This window comes from Carcharodon carcharias, chromosome 30 (genome assembly GCF_017639515.1).
Source record: "Carcharodon carcharias isolate sCarCar2 chromosome 30, sCarCar2.pri, whole genome shotgun sequence".
Lineage (NCBI taxonomy): Eukaryota > Metazoa > Chordata > Chondrichthyes > Lamniformes > Lamnidae > Carcharodon > Carcharodon carcharias.
In genome coordinates this window covers 17,903,372-17,923,941 of record NC_054496.1, presented here as the reverse complement: position 1 = coordinate 17,923,941, position 20,570 = coordinate 17,903,372, and the positions used below count along the sequence as shown (strand labels likewise).

Below are 20,570 nucleotides of genomic sequence, written 5' to 3'. Positions count from 1 at the left end.
AGCATCCAAACCTCAGATTTAGACCTGACAGGACTTTGAAGCTCCCTTAATTATAGCTCTGATTTGTCCCAGTTGCAGAGGTACATGTAGAAACATCATTGTGACTCAGGTCCCATTCTACTAAAAGTGCGACAGACTGGTTCAATGTGGATATAAATGAGCCTACATTTCCGATTGGTGTGTGCCTGGTCACTGCGCTGTTGGCCCACTTCATTGGAATAATTGAGATGTATGTGAATTCATCGAAAGGGTTAAGGAATTACTATTGAGGGTGTTGCAGATTTGATAATGCAGACAATTCGAGACAATCTATTTGCAAACACATTTGCCCCGATTTACTGATGGCAAAGCCTACGACGGAATAACATTTGCAAAATTGCCGAGGCTATTTCTGGCTTCTTTGACGTCATGAGTTGCCATAGCGATCCGGGGGTTGACATACTCGTGTTCTCACACACATATCTGTTGCCAAGGGGATGCAGTTACCAAGGCTACTGCGCATCCTGGTTGGGATCAGAAAAGAAGGCTTGACAGCTCAGGGTTACCTCAGGTGACACTCTTCCCCGTCTCACAGCAACACCACCTCTCCCACCACCAACCCCCACAACCCCCGACACTGGCTGACTCTCCGAGCGAGCTGGCAGCTCAAATGGGAGGCGAGGGGAGAGGTGGCAGCTCAGAGTGAGGGAGAGGGAAGCACACAGATTATTACACACAGATACTATCAAGAGAAGCTTTAAAGCAAGCCAGTCTGTCAAAGCTAGGAGGAACGGAGGATGTATAAAAGTTAATCCGGGGTAAGTCTCTTTTGTCTGAAAGCACAGTGGGTAGATCCTTAAGTCATCTCTGATTTAATGTTGCTTGCACTGAGTTGGTCTGTGATGGGACTGGGTTGGGAGGGGGTGGGTTGCAAGTGCATTATTGGTTAGGTAAAACTGAGGCTCACCTCTAGCAAACCTGGTTTCTATTTTTAAGCAGCCTTCTTAAACTTGGTTTGTTTCATAAAAGTGGGACCTTTCAGAGATTGGAAATTCCTTCTGTGCAGATTCAGCCAACATTTCAAAAATGCCTTTAAAATTAATGCATCTTAGTTAAGGGACAGGTTGAGGTTAACTCTGTGTTTCTTAACAAGTTATACAAGAAGAACTTTGTGGGTTCTTTTGGCAGGTACAAGCGATGTTAAGAGCTTGTACCTGATTGTAAACCCAGGGCTGTGACTTATTAAATGCCTCTCTGTGAGATTCCAACCTCTAATGTAGTGTTCGGTCATGGGCAATCCTTCATAACTACAGAAGCCATGGACCACTCTCCCCTAACTCAGCAACAACCCTTGGCATGACTTACGTATTGGTGAAGGAGATATTGAGGAAGGGAGAGAGAGAGAGAGAAAGAGAGACCAACAAAAAAAAGAAGTGAAAGTAGGGTGAGAGTGAAAATAAACCGGAGTGAAAACGTGGGGGTAATCAACTGTGACAGCACAGGAACGTAAATGAGAGAAAGAAACAGAGAGAGAGAGAAACAGATGAGAGGAATGAGGTAAAGGTAGTGAATGGGAAAGAGAAATTGTTCATTCTGAGTGAAGTTGGATTTATTTTGGTTTTAAGGATAAATATTAGTACATAGAATTTCGTAGAATGTACACCACAGAAACAGGGCCTATGGCCCAACCAGTCTGTTCTGATGTTTATGATACCATACAAACTCCTCTCACCCATCTTCATCGAACCCTCTCAGCATAATCTTCTATTTCTTTCTCCCTCATGGATGTTGAAAGGATGTTTCCCCTTCTGGGAGAGACAAGAACCAGGGGCACAGTTTAAAAATAAGGCATCTCCCATTTAAGATGGAGATGAGAAGAAATGTTTTCTCTCAGAAGGTCATAAGTTTTTGGAACTGTCTTCCCCAGAAAGCGGTGGAGGCAGGGTCAATAAATATTTTTAAGGCAGAGGTAGATAGTTGAGTAACAAGGCAGTGAAAGGTTATCGGGGGTAGATGGAATATGGAGTTGGACCCACAATCAGATCAGCCATGATCTTCTCAAATGGCAGAACAGGCTCAAGGGGCCGAATGGCCAATCCTGCTCCTAGTTCATATGTTTGTATGTATGTGCTCACCTAGATTCCCCTTAAATGCACCTATGCTATTCACCTGAACTACTCTCTGTGGTAGTGAGTTCCACCTTCTCATCACTCTCCAGATAAGGAAATTTCTCCTGACTTCTCTATTGGATTTATTGATGACTACCTTACATTGATAGTCCCTGGTTTTGATCACCTCCACAAGTAGAAGCTCTAAGTCCAACCATCAAACCCCTTTCATAATCTTAGAAACCCCTATCAGGTCACCTCACACTCCTCTTTTCTAGAGTAAAGAGCCGCAGTCTCTTCTGACCTTTCTTGGTAATCCTTTCAGTCCTGGTAGTATCCCACTGAATCTTTTTGCACTTTCTCCACTGCCTCCGTATCCCTTTCATAGGACCAGAACAGTACTCCAAGTGTGGTGCCTTTAAGGTTCAATCCAAGTTTAGCTTAACTTCCATTTCTTTTCAATTCTACCCCTCTAGAAATGAAGCCTAGTGTTTGGCTTCCTTTTTAAAAAATTATGCAGTGCTGATTTAGGGGTGTTTGGAGCTGAGTGATAGTGTTTCCTTTTTTTAGTATGTGATTGATGAAGTTTGGACCAAGACAGTAAGCAGCGTGGGCTCCAATCTAAAGATTCAGATTCTAATTATGTGTCACCTAGGAAGATCAGTGATAGTTTTATTGTCTTCATGCTTGGGTGTAAAAGTGGAAGATGTCTTTTAACTGGTATATATTTAGCTGTGTGCTGTCAATGGGTTATAATTAGGACAAAGTGATTCATTTTCACTCAAGGCTGTTCTGGAACAGCAGGGTTTTGTACGCAGAATGGCAGTAACTGGTATGCATAGCAACTTATGGTGTTTCTTCGCAGGATGTCACTGTCCCCCTGAGATCACTCAAACTGTGCATAAAGCAACACTCAAAAGTGTGCCATGTATGAGTCTCAGCCCCATGTGTTAAGACAGTTATTAAGTCACACTGATTCTCAGGACTCGTCCTTTGGTAGAGCTTCAGGGATTGTGGTTGTATCCATGAACTTCTTTTTGAGTTTATGAATATTTATGAATATTTGCACTATGTTGAATAATTCAATAAGGGGCAATGCTAAGGAGGTTAATTCACCATCACTGGAACAACTAACCAAAACATTACCATCACCAGGACATTTAATCATAACTTCACCATTATTAGGCCACAGAACAATAGCATCACTAACACTTAACCACAGCATCGCTGTCAGTAGACAATTAACACAGGAGTTCTCAACAGTTGAGTTAGCCCATTATGGATATGCCAAAGGAGGCACCTCCTGAAACCTGAGGTGACAGGGCAGCTGAAGACACAGCCACCAATGGCTGAGCACATATACTGAAGGAAGTTCAAGAGGCCAGAACTTCAGGAGGCTCAGAGGGTTGTAGAACCCATGGATGTTACAGAGTGAGGAAGGGGGTGAGGCCTTGGAGGGATTTGAAAATGAGGATGGCAATTTTAAAATTGAGGCATTGCCCCATGATCTAAAACACCTTCGCTAGATCTTTCATGACCTCAGGATATTCCAAATTATTTCATAGTCAATTAAACACTTTTGAAGTGTCATAATTGTAATTATACTGTTGTAATGTAGGAAATCTGGCAGCCAGTTTGCATGCAGTAGGCTTCCAGAAGCTAGCAATGAGATAATGACTAGGTATTGGATGGAAGATAATTATTGGCCAGAAGACCAGAGAAAGATGTAGAGATGGTGGAATAGTGATAATGTTGCTAGACTAGTAACCCAGAGCCCCAAGCTAATGCTCTGGGATCATGGGTTCAAATCCCACCATAGTAGTTCATGGAATTTAAATTCAATTAATAAATCTGGAATTGAAAACTTAAAAAGCCCCATCTAGTTCACTAATGAAGGAAATCTACCTGCCATCCTTACCTAGTCTGGCCTACATGTGACTCCAGACCTATAGCAAACTGCCCTCTCAAAATGGCTTAGCAAGCCACTCAGTTTAAGAGCAATTAGGGATGGGCAACAAACACTGGTCTTGCCCATGAAAGAATTGATAGGTAAACAAAAACAACCTGCCCTTCTTCAAATAGTGATGTTGAGAGGACAGGCAGGGTCTTGGTTTAACAATACTGCAGGATTTACATGCTCAAATCTTGAATGGTACTTAACCACCAATCTTGGGGCTCACTGACTTCCTTTGTGACTCTCAGAAAGGAACGATTCACTCCCATGTAAAGATAAAGCTATACCCTGGAGATGGGAGCTTTCTCATAAAAATTTTTTTCTGGTTTGTTCTCCAGTTTTCGCTGAGTCACTGGATCTAAGCCAAGTTGCTGATTCACCTCAGTGTCTCTGGCTAAAATTGGACAACAAAATCAGCTACTCCTCATCAATGATCTCTGCTGGAGGCATGCTGGCAAAGGGGGGTGCAGGGAAGGGCAGTTTTCCCATTAGCTAATGATACAGGACTAAGGAACACAGATTTGGGGTTTTTTTTTGGGAGGGGTGGTACAGCACAGGAAGAAGAACTTTTTTAATGCAGTGAGTGGTAATGACCTGGAACTTGCTGTCTATGAGGGCGGTGGAAGCGGAGACGATCAATGATTTCAGAAGAAAATTGATTGGGCGCTTGCAGGAATTAAACTTACAGGGAAATGGGGTGGGGAGGTGGCGGTAGAGCGGGGGCATGGGACTGACTGAATTGCTGGACAGAGAGCCAGCATGGGTCAGTTGTCCGAATGGCCTCCTGTGCACTAATGACTGTATGAGTTTGTGAGGACCCCCCTGGTCAAACAGTTGGCGACAACCACTGCCCAGCTCTCATAGGAAGGATGTTAGAAATCTATGGGAGTCAGTCCCTTCAGAAGGGGAAGGATCAACATTCAGGAGCAACATTAAGTGCTTGGTAAATCTTCTGTTTGTAGCTGGTCTTGGACTCCCCCAGAAATTCCTAAATAATCAAGGGTCTGGTGGAACCCGTGAACAGGGATTCTCCCCACACTCCCCGTGTAAAACATCACAAGCTAACGATGGGGCAAGTAAACAATAAAATGTGATGGTGGGGGGTGGGGCATGGGAGGTAGATCTAATTATTCAGTAAATGAAAGGTTACAATGATTGAAAGCAGGAATGCTCCAGTGGACACCGACTTCACACCAGGGCTGGGGAAAGAGGGGAGATGAGACTGCTGGCCACAGCGAGCAAGAGACCCGGCGGGTGTATTAATCTGTTTCCAGATCAATGAGCAGTGGAAAAAAACAAACTGCAGAAAAGGCAGGAGTGAGCGACAGAAATAGTTGCAAGGAGGGAGGAGAGAGTTCGCCAGCGCTGGGAGGAGTTCCTGAGAGAGGGGAGGGGAGGGGGGTGGGGGGGTGTTGGGTAACCTTTTTTAAAAAAAAATTATTGCAACAGCTTAGATAACCCAGCTCCTGCTGACAGAACAGATCTGCTTTCGAGGAAAAAGAAACTCATACTCGGAACTGAGAGGAACTTCAGATACTTTCTCGCTGGAGCCGAGCTGTGAGTAAATGTGAGGGGTTATTTTTTTTTCTCTTAGCTGCTGCAGAAAGGAGGAGGAGGAGGGGGAGAGAGAGAGACTCTTAACAGTGGATGTTATCTGTGTTCTCGTGTGTTCGTCCCATCAAGTCTTCAGGGACTTCAGGATCTTTGTTGAAGTCGAATTATCCGAAATGTTGAATTAGCAATAAAGGAGTAGGACGTTAAGCATCTTTGAATTAAGAGCACTTCGCCTGTGTGAGACCGAGTGTAGGCAGGTTTGTTTGACATTGTTTTTTTGTGTGTTTAATAAATCGGCGGATTTATTTTTGAGGAGGAAGCGAGCTTGCGATAATTAAAAGCCACAATGCCCACCTTAGCAGAATGTTTCCCGCACTTGAATGTGACACCAAAGGCCCGTGAAGTTCAGAGGTTAGCGAGGGGCCAGGGAGGGTGTGTGTGCTGTGCTGTGCTGTGGGGAAGCTGGCGTGAAAAATGGCTCTAATTCACAAACAACTCTGAGAGGATCTCTCGTGAAATATTCGCAAAAGAACTCCAGTTCCACCCCTTCCCAATGTGTGGCCAGTTTAGTGGGGATATGCTGATGGGGCATTCAATCCTACAATGTGAGAAAGTCCCATACACCAAGCCGATTACTCTCTATCAAACAGGGAATACACTAGGGCTGGGTGTAGGAAAGCGCTTTGAATGTTAGACAATGTTCCAGGTGACCTCTCACTCCTGTTAATTATCATTTACTTGTATTTACTATGCCTAACCCTGGGATTGGTTACTGTATTTACTCTAAAACGATATTATCGTTTTTACTAGAGTATTGCTTTAATCTATTTTAAATCAACCCTTCCCCGTGATTTGGTTCAGTGTCGACAAGGCAATCTGGTTTAAAACTCCAAACGGTGGGGGAGACACGATCCAGCACCCCCTCCGCACCCACCTGAGATCTCCAAACACTGTCTCATCAGCATTTCCGATTTTAATTGTTCCACTACTGGTGGCCATGCCTTTAGCTGCCCGGGCCCTGAGCTCTGAAATACACCTTCCCAACACCGCTCCACCTCTCTATCTCTCTCTCTCTTTCCTCCGTTAAGACACTCCATAAAACCATAGTTCTTTATAGACCTTCAAACTATTGGTCATCTGCCCCTAATGTGTTTTCTGGTTCAGAGTCAAAAAAATTAGCTTTATAATGCTCCTGTGAAGCACCTTGTGATGCTTTACACTGTTAAGAGGTGCTACATAAATAAGGGTTATTGAGTTAACTAAAACGAAAAGCTAAAAGGTGCGGCAAGCAGAGTTTTAAATGACAGTTTGACCTTAAGACATAAAATGAGATACAGTACACGATTAAGAACTGGTGTTATGACTGACTAGTACAACAAACACAGGAGAATTTCAACAGACTCTCGACAGAAAATGATTATTTTTAGTATGGTTGTGTGCTGTACCAGACCGCAAAGGCTTCTTGAAGTTATTTTATCCCCTCACCCTCCAGTGCAAATATTTTTACAGGGAAGTGCAAGTTGATAACACTACTGGGGTTTTAGTGAATGGCAGGATTGACAGACCATCTCCTTAATCTATGAGATATATGGACTGCAGGAGATAGAGGAATGAGGGTGGATTAGAATCAATTTAGATACGGTGAGAGAGAATGAATGAATGACAGAAATAAAAAGTAAGCAAACAATTCAATTTTACATTTCAAAACCTCTAGGAACAGTTTACTACCTGAAAGAATGAGACTTCAGAGCTTCAATGGCTCTCTTCCCAGGCTGGAGAGGTTGAATTGCAGGGACATAAATCTCACCATTAAAAGGCTCCTTGCGCCATTAAGTGCCAGCCCTAACTTTCTGCATTGAGTTTAATGGTAAAAATAAAGCAAATCCAACATGATCCTGAAAGTGGGGGAGGGAAGTTGACGCTGGGATGTCAAATTCATGAGGATAATGGTAGACTGGCACTAATCCCCCAGTAACCTGTGACAATTCGCAACTGACTGTGTAAATCTCCTCTCTTTGGGCAGCATTAAACTTGCTATTATTTTACCAGCAATTTCGGAGCCCCCAGAAGATACCTTCTTAAAAAATGCAAGGGTTACAGATGCCACCATCTACCTTGAGCATCCCCAAGTTTGTTTCTTGGCTTCAGCCAAGTCATTATGTTTAAGGAGCCTTGTCATACTGAGCCAATAATAATTTGCTTAGAGGAGGTTCGTGCTTCAGAGCTGGAGAAGGTTGGACACAACCTAGATGCTTCACTATCCAACAGAGAATTGTCAAAATAACCACCCCCTTGTGGATGTTCAGGCTGTGTGAAGCTGCTCAAGGTGGCATTCCCTTCACCAAAGGGTCTTATAAAGTCCAATATCCTTTCAGCCTCTAGATGGTCCTAAGGCAACGATGCAAAATTAATATGCAAACAAGCTGATGATCTGGTGTTTTGCTTTCTTATTTTAACAGGTTATGTCACGACTGAGATTTTCTGTCTGAGGCAATCGGTTCCATCAGTTTCATAAACATGTCTGTAGTTGAATCATTCCAGGAGGTTGGAGAACCAAAGACAGACCACCTCCAGGGCGTAACGCAACCCCCTCGCACACTGGATCTCTGTGCTCCACACCTGTCCTTCACTGATGAAGCTGTGTCTTTGCTCACCACCAACAACCTCCTGGCCAGGTCTCTACTGGGCGCCAGGCAGATCAAACATAAAGGCACTAACTCCATGAGCCGGAGAAAACGAGAGTTCATCCCGGATGAGAAGAAAGACAACAGCTACTGGGACAAGCGCAAAAAGAACAACGAGGCGGCCAAGAGATCACGGGAGAAACGTCGGGTCAATGACATGGTCCTTGAGCAGCGAGTCATTGCCCTGCTGGAAGAGAATGCCAGACTGAAGGCTGAACTCTTAGCTTTAAAGTTCAGATTCGGTCTCATAAAGGACCCCTCGGAGGCACCATCTGTCCAGAATAACCCCCAGCCTCTCCGCTGCATTACTGGCATCCAACCAGCTTTCCTGCCCAGACCTGACAATGGCTATGTCATGCAGCCTGTGGACAATAAGAGTCTTCCACCCAGGAATCAGCAGTTCAGAGCTGAACTTGGGGTGGAACAAGAGTCCTGCATGGTGTCTGAAGACTCTGGGATTTCTACACCTGGAAGCTCCAACGTCGGAAGTCCTGTCTTCTTTGATGACCACTTGAGCGACCAGGACAAATTTTCTCCTAATCACGAGGACCACTTTGAAAGCCAACTGTCCTCCAACAGCGATGCAGAGGTGGACATTGGGAGAATGTATCCCAGTGAGAACATGAAGCCAACAAGGTCCCTCGAGCTAACAGAGATGGTCAAGAGCTTGCCCCACAAACTGCGGTTTAAGATTGGAGCTGGAGTAGAAGAAAGTGCCGAGGTCGATGTGAAGGTAAAGGTGGTCCAGATGGCGATGGGCAACTTTGGCCGGGGCTCTCCTGAGCAACCAGTTGGCCAAATCAGGGAGCAACAGCATGGATGCTACACTAACACTTTGATGCCCCAGGCAGACAGAGGAGTTAGCGCTGGTTTGGTACCACCTGCCTGGAGAGCTCACACTGGACATTTACCAGATGAGAGCAAAAGTGGTCTGAACTATAGATGTATGCAGGATTCTGTGCACCTCAGCGCCCAGGGTGCTCCAGGATATCCAAAAGACACTCTGAAGGAGGACTCCACCTACAAATCAGAAAACAATGTCCTTAAGAATCAGCTTGCTTCCCTCTCAGCCGAGGTGGCACAGCTGAAGAAGATGTTTTCTCAGCAAATGTATTCCAATCTCAATTAAGAAGAGGTGCCTGTTGAGACTTGTACATTTATTTTGATTTGCTTCTCATTTAAGTAGTTAAGTTATTTGCAAGTACCTGAGTCTGTGCAAATATTTATTGTTGGTGTTCTAAGTGGACTTAAGATGCGTGTAAATATATTTTTACTTTATTTTCTAATCAATCACTGTCGTTGTAATAAACTCTTTTAAAACCATACTGGAAATGGAAATTCTTCACGTTCAAACACCTGTTAGTATACCCAGTGGCTGCTTCTCCATGGCTTGTAAAAGGCTTTGCCCAATGTGGAATGAGACCAAACACACTTAAGGGCCTCAATTTCAATGGGTCAGTCAGCCTTGAGTTAGCTGACCTGAGCTGCAGCAGCCACCACAGTTCAACTCAGGGCCTGCGGATGTATTATCTCAGGGCCATCATGCTTGGTTGCTGCCCTGCCGGAATGAACAGGACTGGACTTGGCTGCGATGCCCCCTATTGTTGAATAGCTTGCTGATCACACCAGAAAGAATGGCTACTTGGTTGAGATGCAAGAGAGTCTGCCAACACCCACAGAGCTGACCCAAGCAAAGCTTTACCCCCACCCCCAACACAAAGAGGAGAGGTAGGGCTGGGGGGCAGAGGGAAGCTTTGCTTGGGTCAGCTCTGTGGGCGTTGGCAGACCCGCCTGCAACTGAGCCAAGCAGCCATTCTTTCTGGTGTGATTGACAAACTATTCAACTATAGGAGGCATCACAGCTGAGTCCAGTCCTGTTCATTCCAGCAGGGTGGCAACCAAGCAAGACAGTCCTGGGTGGCACCGCCCCCCACTCCCCCCAACACAAAGATGTAAGGGATGGAGCTGGGGAGTGATGGTTAGTGCAGAGAAGAACAAATGCTATCCAGTAGCTTTAACGATATGCAGACTTGGGTCTGTAAGAAAGGTGCAACAGCCATTTAGGGACAGGCTTGAGAAATAGAATGAATATTGGGAACTATCAGAATGAGCACAGTGTGCGTGCAGTAACTCGACAGGACCACATATTGTCCTAAAGAACAGCAAGACCTGGGTTGCCTCCAAGAGGCAAGGTTTCACTTACAGCCATTCCAAAGAGTCAAGTGAAATAGGTGCACCATTTTTCCATGAACCATGCTTAGCAAGAGAGATTGCCACAGACTGTGTCTGCCTAGCCTGTCTGGCTGATACTTTTAAACTTAACTTTCTCAAGAAACAAGCAAAGGAGATTTACAAAAATGACAGTAAGAGACTAGGGTTGCCAACAGATTAAATGAATTCCTGGAGGTTTCATCACATAACTTGCCATTAGTCAGCCAAACACCTCCACCCTTGTGACGCGCTGCCTTCCTACAATCAGAAATCAAAAAGACTCATTACCCAATTGGATGATGCTTGACTGTCAACCAAACCTTTCTTTACCCCCATTTTTGGTAAAGAGAAATGTTAAAAGAAAATGACAAAAAAAAACCTAATTTTTAAACGTCCTGCTGATTTGTCTCCAGGGTTGCACACAGCAGCGTTCTGGAGATTGATCTTCAATTCCTGGAGATTCCAGGCCAGTCCTGGAGGGTTGGCAACCCTATTGCAGATGGAGGCTCTTTCAAACAGGAAGCCAGCATAAGAGAAACGTTCATTATATTGGCATCTGTGTATGAACTAGTCAATAACTGCTGGACTTACCTCATCTTTTCACCCATTAACTTCAGCCTTGTTATTATCTCGTATGGAGGGGCATTGGCCATCTGCCTATGTTTTGTAACCCATACACATTTTGGCAAAAAAAAATTCTAACTGCTATCATATTTACCACTCTGTATGTGAAATAAATGTCACTGTTTATTAAGCAGGGCAAGGATTACACACTGCACAACAGCATGGAGCTTGTTCATTTGGCAAGGTAAAGGATAAGACATTTTTCACCAAATATCACAAAGTCGGACCAAGGCACTGTCCTTCCGGACTTGTGGCATGAATTAAAATGAAGAACCTTAAAGGATGGGCTAACCCAAGAAATCTCAGAGTCCCCAGTGATGTCGATCGAGCCTGTTACAACCTGGTTTAGAGAGGAAGAAAGCTTGAAAAATATGGCTTGATCCATTCGTATATTCATTTCTTTAATTTTTCCATAAATTGTGTGGTGTTCATCCCCTCTGCAGTCTGTACTTTCTTCGGATCTCTTCTGTGCTGTGCACAGGTTTAGCTTGGGTGGGTTGCAGGCAGTGCCTGTGAGGCATTTTAGAGGCAACATCACTAGACGTGTGCCAGACACCAAAGGGACCTGACTAAAGGTACCTTGCAAAATCACCCACAATTCATCTCAACTTGGGCAATGCCCCACAGAGCTCAAAGCTGATTGGTACAGGAATGAACACATCGTCTGAGGGGGAGTAGAGGGAAAGTTATGATGAGTTTAGGGATTGAAACTCTATTATTTGGAGACACTCGTGGCAGCACTTGTGACAGAACCTGCCTCTCATGGATTGGTCTCTTCAGCCACCAGCAAGGGTGCACCACATGAATCTATCCCATCCCCAATGGATGTGTTGCACGTCCATCATCTTAAAAAGGGCAGAAGGATGGAATGGGAGAAGATAACAATGTTATATAAGAGAAAGAACTTGGAAAAAAGATGGGAAAAGTCAAAAATATGTTTGGGTTGTTGCTATCATGTAGATCGATAATATAATTCTCACAGGAGGTTAGAAACATGCTTTCCCATGGCCAGCCGAACACAAGGAACACTGATAGCTTTCATTTCTACTGGCCTTTTGCCATCTCTTTAATAACAACAGATTAAGAAAACAAAACAGTTCTCATTGCGATAGACCACAGAATTTCAAAATTCATTCCCAGGAGCATTGGTCGTCGACATTTCTATATGTTTCACTTCAGCCCAGTCCTCTTAAGATAAAAGGGTAATAAAGCCACCAAAAGTGCAACAAATATTCAACATGCCCACCCCAGGATACTTAACAAATCCCCTCAATGACCCATTTACACACACCCAACTACTTCACTCAAACGCACTCAACCGCAACCATCAAGCCCAAGCTGCAACCTATCCAAACATGCCCAGCAAATCCTCCTAACAAACTCGAGAACATACTCTCAAGAAATGCACCGGGATAAACTCAACACTCAGCTAGCCAAATAAAACATATTCACAGTCAGAGTTCAGCGGTTAAATGCCATTTTCCTTGCTTGGCTCACGTGGGTCACTGCAATATCCTTCTCCTTCAGGTACCATTGGTGACCATGGACTTCCTTTGGATTGGTCCATGATTATACTTGGACAGCAGTGGTTTGCCGCTGCCTTCTGCAGTATGAATGACCCAGAAACTCTCCCACTCTTAACACCTGCCATCAGGTGCATTGGAAGGATTTACAGGCTGATAATCAACCTGTTTGGCCACATTCTGAACATACCTTCCATGGCCATCAAGCTCCCGCTGTGGGATTTGCACCTGGAGCTTCTGGCCTAGAGGTAAGGACGCTGCCCACTGTGCCACACACCTCTGATGCAATATCCAATATCTTCCGTTAAAAGTGTTCTTGAGTTGCTATCTCACCACTCTAGAAGTTGACCTACATTGCTTTACATAAATACGAAACCAGTGGGGGACAGGTTAAAACCAGAAAAGTAAGCAAGCAAAGTCATAGTGTAAAAGCCACAACCTCCTTAGCGAGTAGCCTCAGTTGTACGTTCAGTATTACCATGGCTATATAAACACATGTCTATCCGATGTCTCTTCATTCCAAATGGGGGCGCTCACTGCACTGCACATTAGGAGGCAATGAGTGTATAGCTTTTATTTCTGATGGGCAGATCCTCATTGAAGAACTTTCTTCAGTAATATGGAAAATGGTTCTTTAGAACTAATTGCTGACCAACATGGGACCACAAACACCTTCCTGTATGTAACCAGTCAAAGTATTCCCTAATGGGGAATTTCATGTTTGTTGATTTTCTTAATGTCTGCCTTACAGAATCATAAAATAATTACAGCACAGGAAGAGGCCATTTGGCCCATGATTTCCATACTGGCTTTCTATAAGAGCAACTTGGCTTGTCCCACTCCGCCCCACCCCCCACCCCCACACCAACCCCGCGTAGCCCTGTAAATTTGAACTCTAGTTCTGTAGACCACTAATCCAATGTCCGGTTCTTTCCCACCACTCATAGACCCATTAGGCACAGAAGGAGGCCATTCGGTCTATCATGCTTGTGCCGGCTACTTCAGATAGCTATCCAATTTGTCCCACTCCCCTCCTCTTTCCCCCAGAGCAGTTTCCCTTTTCAAGTATTTATCCAATCTCTCCTTGTGAAAGTTGCTATTGAAGCTGCTTCCACCCTCCTTCCAGGCAGCACATTCCACATCACCATAATACACTGTGTGAAAAAAATGTCACCTCAGTTCCTTTTTGCTAGTATAGCTGATGAATCACCGATGAATGGCCTTTCTTCCCATTCCTCCACCATTATCCCTGGGGTTCCCCAAAGATCTCAAGGAGTTATAAATCCTTTAAAAAGTACTCATAAGTCTACTTAAAGAGCAGTGATTGCAGGGCTAGGGACTAGAGCAGAAAGGTGGGATTATGCTGTGCTGCTCTTTGTCAAACAATATGGACATAATGAGCTGAATGGCATCTTTCTGTCTCACAAATGTTCTACAATTTCTACTTATATCTGTGGAATTTCTCTTTCCTTGTGTTTATCAACCATCAGCACACTGACTGGAGGATCTTAGTTTTCCAATCCTCCCAAGGTCTCACTGCACTACAGATGGATGATCTCCCTCCCTTGCAACCTCTCCACCCCACGCTCCATTCATCAAGCAGACAGTGTGTTGCGCATTTTTCTGGGGTACTGAGCTTAAAACGGTAAGGTGACTGTCCTCACCTTTGGTCCCAACAGTTTGACAAGTTGGAGCTGTGGATTTGAAAGCAGCCTTTTACCTCCTGGCCAGAATGCTGGGGAAGTAAATGTCGCCATTGGCTGTGAGGGGCCTCATGACATCATAAATTAAAACAAGAAAACTGCAATAGGAAGACAGCATCTGACAGAGAATGACTTGCATTTATTTACTGCCTTTCACAATGACAGGTCATCCCAATTACAGCCTGTGAAATACTTTAGGAAGCCTACTCACTGTTGTAATGTTGGAAATGCAGCAGCCAATTTACACACGGCAAGCTCCCGCAAACAGCAAAGTAACAATGGCCAGGTCAGCTGCTTTAGTCATGTCGATTGAAGGAGACATTTGGCCAGGATTCCCAGAGATAACTCCCCAGAGGTTCTTTGACATAGTGTCAAGGGATATTTTATATCCACCTGTGAGGACAGGTGGAGCCTCGAATTAATGTTTCATTCAAAATGATGTCAGTCTGGCATAGTACACTCATACGGGATTGGAGCCACAGCTTTCCTGGCTTAGATAGGAAAGCATTTCCAACTAAACCACAGCCATACAGAAGCAACAAACTAATGTTTTGCATTGTGTACCTTGCAACATTGACATGTCTTTGGGCAATGGGTGCGGCCTACCTCTGAGGTCTGTAAACGAAACAGCTCGAATTCTGCAAATAGCCACTTCATGATCTATTGCATAGTCTGCAGTGGCCTAGGATTGCCAACTGTAATTAAATGTATTCCTGGAGGTTTCATCACATGACTTGCCCCCATGCTCCAGCCATTACATCAGTCAACACATCCATCTTTGTGATGCGCTGCCTTCCTAAGCCAATTGGCAAGCAAAAAGACTCATTACCCAATTGGATGATGCTTGATTGTCAACCAAACAGCCTTCCCCCTCCCCCCATCTCCCCCCAACTCTATTTTCAATGTTTTTATATCTGATAAAGAGAAATGATCCAAAAAGAAAGACCCAAAAAAGTATTTTTGAATATGCCGATGATTTTTCTCCAGGATTGTACAGCGGAGTGTCCTGGAGATTGATCTTCAATTCCTGGAGACTCCAGGCCAATCCTGGAAGGCTGGCAACCCTATCAGTGGCGCGTCAACTTCTATTGCTCTTTTCCCTGTTGGCATAGCAACTTTGGACAGTCAGAAAGCATGATGTCAGCCGTAGCTCAGTGGTGAGCAATCTCCGAGTCACAAGGTCCCAGGTTCAAGTCCAACACCAGGCCTGAGCACAAAAATCAAGGCTGATGCTTCAGTGCAATACTGAAGGAGTGCTTTGCTATCAGACGTGTTGACTCTCAGATGAGATGTTAAAGTGAGGCCCCATCTTCCTGCACAGATGGATGCAAAAGATCCTGCAGTACCAGTTTGAAGAGGGGGGAGTTCTCCCCAGTGCCCTGGGCCAATATTTATCCCTCAATCAACATGACAGAAACAGGTTTTCTGCTCATTATCACATTGTTCTTTGTGTGAGCTTGCTGTGTACGAATTGGTTGCCACATTTCCTACAACAATGACAACACTTCAGTGGCTGTAAAGTACTCTGAGTTGTCCTGTGGACATGAACATTAACTGCTATATAAATGCCTTCCCTTTCACAAGCTATTCCTAGTTTCTAGTGAAACTTGGCACAATGATGTGAAAGTGGAGGTCTCCATTGGAAAAGACTTTGGAAACAAACTCAACAGCAACTTCAAAAGGTAACTAGTTATAGTCTTTAAAAGGGACAATTTTCAGGGCTATGCGGAAAGAGCAGGGAACTAGGAGTCATTGGAAAGCCTTTCCAAATAGGAACCAGCATGGGCCGAGGGGCCAAATGGCCTCCTTCCCTGCCCCTCTCTCTATAATTCTGAGGATGAGGCCTGCTATGCTTAAGGGCTGTCTTCATCTCTAAAATGAGCATGTTCCTCTTTGGTTTTCGGAAATTCGGTTTTCCCCAAGTTTGCTCTCTTAGCAACGTTTGTCTCTTAAGGTCACTGTCCCGGTGAAAGGTCATCAATCTGAAACACAGATGCCACCAGACCTGCCAAGAATTTTCTGCTTTATTTCAGACTTCCAACTTCTGCTGCATTTTTCTCTTGCCTTGCTCTCCAGGCTTTCCCAGTGTTTTCCCTTCCCCATTCCCGAAGACACTTGCTCCTTGCTGGGTTATCAATTTCCTCAGTGCTTCACCCACATGGGCCATTAGTCCCTTGTGAGGCTTGACGTGAATGTTGGCAGGTTAGGTGGGGGTGAATGTCACCATAGCTGCGCCTGCCAGTGGCAGGCACCTGGACCAGCAATGGGTTGCAGGCACCGACTGCTTCAGTATCTGAGGAGGCGCGAATGGTGTTGAACATTGTGCAATCATCAGTGAACATCCCCACTTCGGACCTTATGATGGATATCAGGTTATTGATGAAGCAACTGAAGATGGTTGAGCCTAGGATGCTACCCTGCGGAACTCTGGCAGTGATGTCCTGGGACTAAGATGACTGACCTCCAACAACCACAACCATCGCCCTTGTGCCAGGTATGACTAACCAGTGACTCCCATTGACTTCAGCTTTATTAAGGCTCCTTCATGATGCACTCAGTCAAATGTTGCCTTTATGTTAAGGGAGTAACTTTCATCTCCCCTCTTCAGTTCAGCACTTTTGTCTACGTTTGGACAAAGGCTGTAATGAGGCCTGGAGCAGAATGGCCCTGGCAAAACCCAAACTGAGCATCAGTGAGCAGGTTGTTGGTGAGGAAGTGCTGCTTGATAGCACTGTCGATTAAGTCCCCCATCCTTTCTCTGATTGTTGAGAGTAGACTGATGGGGAACTAATTGGCTGGGTTGGATTTGTCCTTTAGTTTTGTGGACAGGACATACCTGGGCAATTTTCCAAATTGTCAAGTGGAGGCCAGTGTTTTAGCTGCATTGGAACAGCTTGGCTAGTGGTGCAGCAAGCCCTAGAGCACAGTCTTCTCATTACAGCCCGAATGTCTAATTGTCTGTGTCTGTGTGTGTCAGTGTGTGTGTAGACGCATGTACGCGTTTTGGACCTGAAAAACTGAAATCAACTGAAATTTTATTTTAAAATAAAAGCAAAATACTGCGGATGTTGGAAATCTGAAATAAAAACGGAAAGTGTTGGAAAAGCTCAGCAAGTCCAGCAGCACCTTGTGGAGAGAGAAACAGGGTTCATTTTTTCACGTCCAATATGACTCTCTAGTTCTTTCAGATTGAATATTTCCAGCACCTCCTGTTTTTATTTTGTTATTTTAAGACCCGGATCTGGAACACTCTGAAGATGAGGGAAGAAGTAATATTGTTATCCGCCCTGGGCAGGACGCTCTCTGATGCATCTCCTCACTAGATGGAGCTATGCACAAGGCTGAGTCTGTGATGACTGTAAGTCAGTGAATTCTTGGGTGGATTCTCGAAAGCTGGTGTCAGCATTTCTGCCTCCTACTGAGATCATTAACTTGAAGCAACTGTGTCAACACTTTGGCATGCAACTGGAAGGCTGTAGATGAATGTGTCCACATAACGCACGTAGAGGCAGCAACACAGAGGACTTGATATAAAAGATTTTGAGATGGTTGTGTAATGAATTGCTCAGTAAACCTCCAGCCAGCTGCACCACTCTGCACTCGAGGGAGCGTTTAATAAAACTAGCTGCAAGGGCTTGAGTGATATTGGTTTGAGCAGGGAAGGGGTTAGATTTAGGCAGTATGGGGTTAGCGCCAAAAATGCTGGTACTTATTCCTACCATCTTCCACACCCGCTCGCCTGCTACTCTTCTCACCTCCCTGGCTGCTGTCTCAGGCTAAACCAGACAGTTCTCAACCTCACTGCCTATTTGACACTGAACTGAGCTTCCAAACCTATGTCCTCTCCTTCATAAAGTCCGCCTATATGTAACGTGTTTCCACCATTGTCTCGGCTCTCCTGCTGCTGAGACCCTGATCCACGCCTTTGCTACCTCTAGGCTTGACTATCACGCTCTCCTGGGTGGTCTCCTGTGCACTACATAAACTTCAGCTCATCCGAATGCCTCCAATTTAAACACATTCTTGTGTTCAAATCTCGTCATGGCCTTGCTCCACTCGACCTTTGTGCCCTCTTCCAGGCCTACAACCCTCCACATTCCTCCAATTCTGGCCTCTTGGGCATTGCCCACTCCCTTCACCACCACTGGCACTGTGCCTTAAGCTGCCTGGGCATCCTCTGGAAATTCCTCCATAAACTTCTCTCTCTCTCCCCATCTTCAAAGATGCTTCTTAAACCTACCTCTTCAGCCATGATTGTAGTCACCTGACCCAATTTCCCCTCATGTGGCAGAGTGTCGAATTTTGTCAGATGTTCCTGTGAAGTGCCTTGAGGCATTTTACAACATTAAAGGTGCTATATAAATGCAATTGTGTCTTTTTGCTGTTGTTGCAGCTGCACTGTTAGCAATGAGGGGGTTATTTTGGACTAGAGGGTGAAAACAGGCACTAAACGAAATGGGTGCAGTGCGTCTGGATTTAGCAACTTTGGTCTTAATCGCTGATTATCTTCATTTGGAATTGCCTGGAGTTCCTAAACAGTGGGGCTGTGAAATTTGGACCCGAAGTGTTGCTGGAGATGGTATGAGGGAAGCCGGGCACTGTCTGTGTGGGGCACGGTGTGCCTCTAGCTGCTGGTGGCATGGATGCATGCCCCTTCCCCGCCAATGCTGGAAGCCCCACATCTGGTGCTGTTGTGAAATAATCCAGGGTTGACTGGCTGAGTTGATGCCCTATTTAGGAATTTAGTTAATTCAAACCACTCAGCAAAGCACATGAACTCAGCTGTAAGTAGAGCCCAGCACTGGTGCTCTGTAAAAGGCCAGACAACAGTTTGCAGGTGAGTTGTTGTTGTAGGCTTCTGTATAAATGCACAATTGTGTATCTGGTGTCCTAACAAAGTGTTTATAAATGATCAAGTATGTATCAATAGTTATGTATAATTCATATGTAGACTTTTGTGTAGGCTTTAGGAAAGGATTGTGCTGTGTGTTTGGAGCCGTTTGCTTGAGAACTGCTGTTTAAAGTCAGAGAGGGCCCAGGGATTGCTGACCAATGCTTGGGGGCCATGGTTACACTGCCTCCTTTGTGACCATGAGATGTAGCAGAGAGAAGAAGCTCTGAGAAGAGGGAAGAGGAGGGGGGCTCCAATCAGAGGGGCCTATCCACCAAGAGTGTTTTGGGAGCAATTCTTCCGCCCACGCCTCACCCAGGAGGAATTCCAGAGGTGTCTCAGGTTCAACAAGGAGGTGGGCACTGAGCTGTCCCACCTCCGACTGCCCAAGCCGGAGCCTCGAACCAGCGGTGCCACACGCTCACCATCACCTTTAGTGCAGCCGGCTCCTTCCAACTGAGAGCGGGAGACATCCCTGACGTATCCCAGCGCACCGTCCAGTGGAGCATCTGAGAGGTCACAAAGGCCACTTCCTCCAGATGGGGAGAGTACATCGTCTTCGCATTCAGGAGGGACAGTTAAGAAGGAAGAGCTCTTGACGTCACCAGGAGAGCAAGATTCCTGAGGTTGCAGGGAATCAAGGCGATCCTTCCTCACCTTCCTAAAGCACTTTGGGGCAACCTGAGGTTGTGCTGAAATAAATGCAAGTCTTTCTTTATTTTTACATATAAATTATACGTAACGATTGACATATACATGATCATTTATAAACATTTTGTAAACACACCAGACACACAATTGTGCATTTACGCACAACTTCCATCTCTTTAGTGTCTTTCACCGAGCAAGATGTTCCAAAGTGCTTCACAGGAATGAGTATCAAACAAAATTTGGCATACATGCAAATAAACACATACATGTATATTTATACATGTATATACTGTGGATCACAGGATATAAGTCAGCCAAGCATTTAGGACGACTCAATCTTTTCAGCCCCAAAACTCATTTTTTTCCATCTACTTGGCACTCAAGTTGACCCCCCACCCCTTTTCAACCATGATACGCTTTTTTTATTCATTAATCGAATGTAGCCATTGCTGGTTAGACCAGCATTTATCACCCATCCCTAATTGCCCTTGAGAAGGTGGTGATGAGCTGCCTTCTTGAACTGCTGCAGTCCATATGGTGTAGGTACACCCACAGTGCTGTTGGGGAGGGAGTTCCAGGATTTTGACCCAGCAACAGTGAAGGAACGGTGATATATTTCCAAGTCAGGATGGTGAGTGGCTTGGAGGCAAACTGCCAGGTGGTGGTGTTCCCATGTGCCTGCTGCCTC

The 20,570-nt window shown here is 45.0% G+C and overlaps 1 protein-coding gene across 4 annotated transcripts; it reads left to right on the top strand.

Annotated features, from left to right (window-relative positions):
- Positions 1-673: 673 nt before the first annotated feature.
- nfil3-6 (nuclear factor, interleukin 3 regulated, member 6) lies at positions 674-9,602 on the top strand. 4 transcript variants are annotated; one of them, XM_041177423.1, is made up of 2 exons: positions 674-797; positions 8,055-9,602. In XM_041177423.1, the coding sequence occupies exon 2, from the start codon at positions 8,113-8,115 to the stop codon at positions 9,406-9,408; it is 1,296 nt and encodes a 431-aa protein (XP_041033357.1). In that variant the 5' UTR covers positions 674-797; positions 8,055-8,112; the 3' UTR covers positions 9,409-9,602. The 4 variants fall into 4 exon arrangements, with proteins under 4 accessions (XP_041033357.1, XP_041033355.1, XP_041033354.1 ...); XM_041177421.1 differs by lacking the exon at positions 674-797 and adding an exon at positions 5,456-5,598; XM_041177420.1 differs by lacking the exon at positions 674-797 and adding an exon at positions 5,464-5,608.
- Positions 9,603-20,570: the final 10,968 nt, after the last annotated feature.

Coding starts and splice junctions, on each gene's coding strand:
- nfil3-6 (XM_041177423.1), top strand. CDS start 8,113: ATGTCTGTAGTTGAATCATTCCAGGAGGTTGGAGAACCAAAGACAGAC.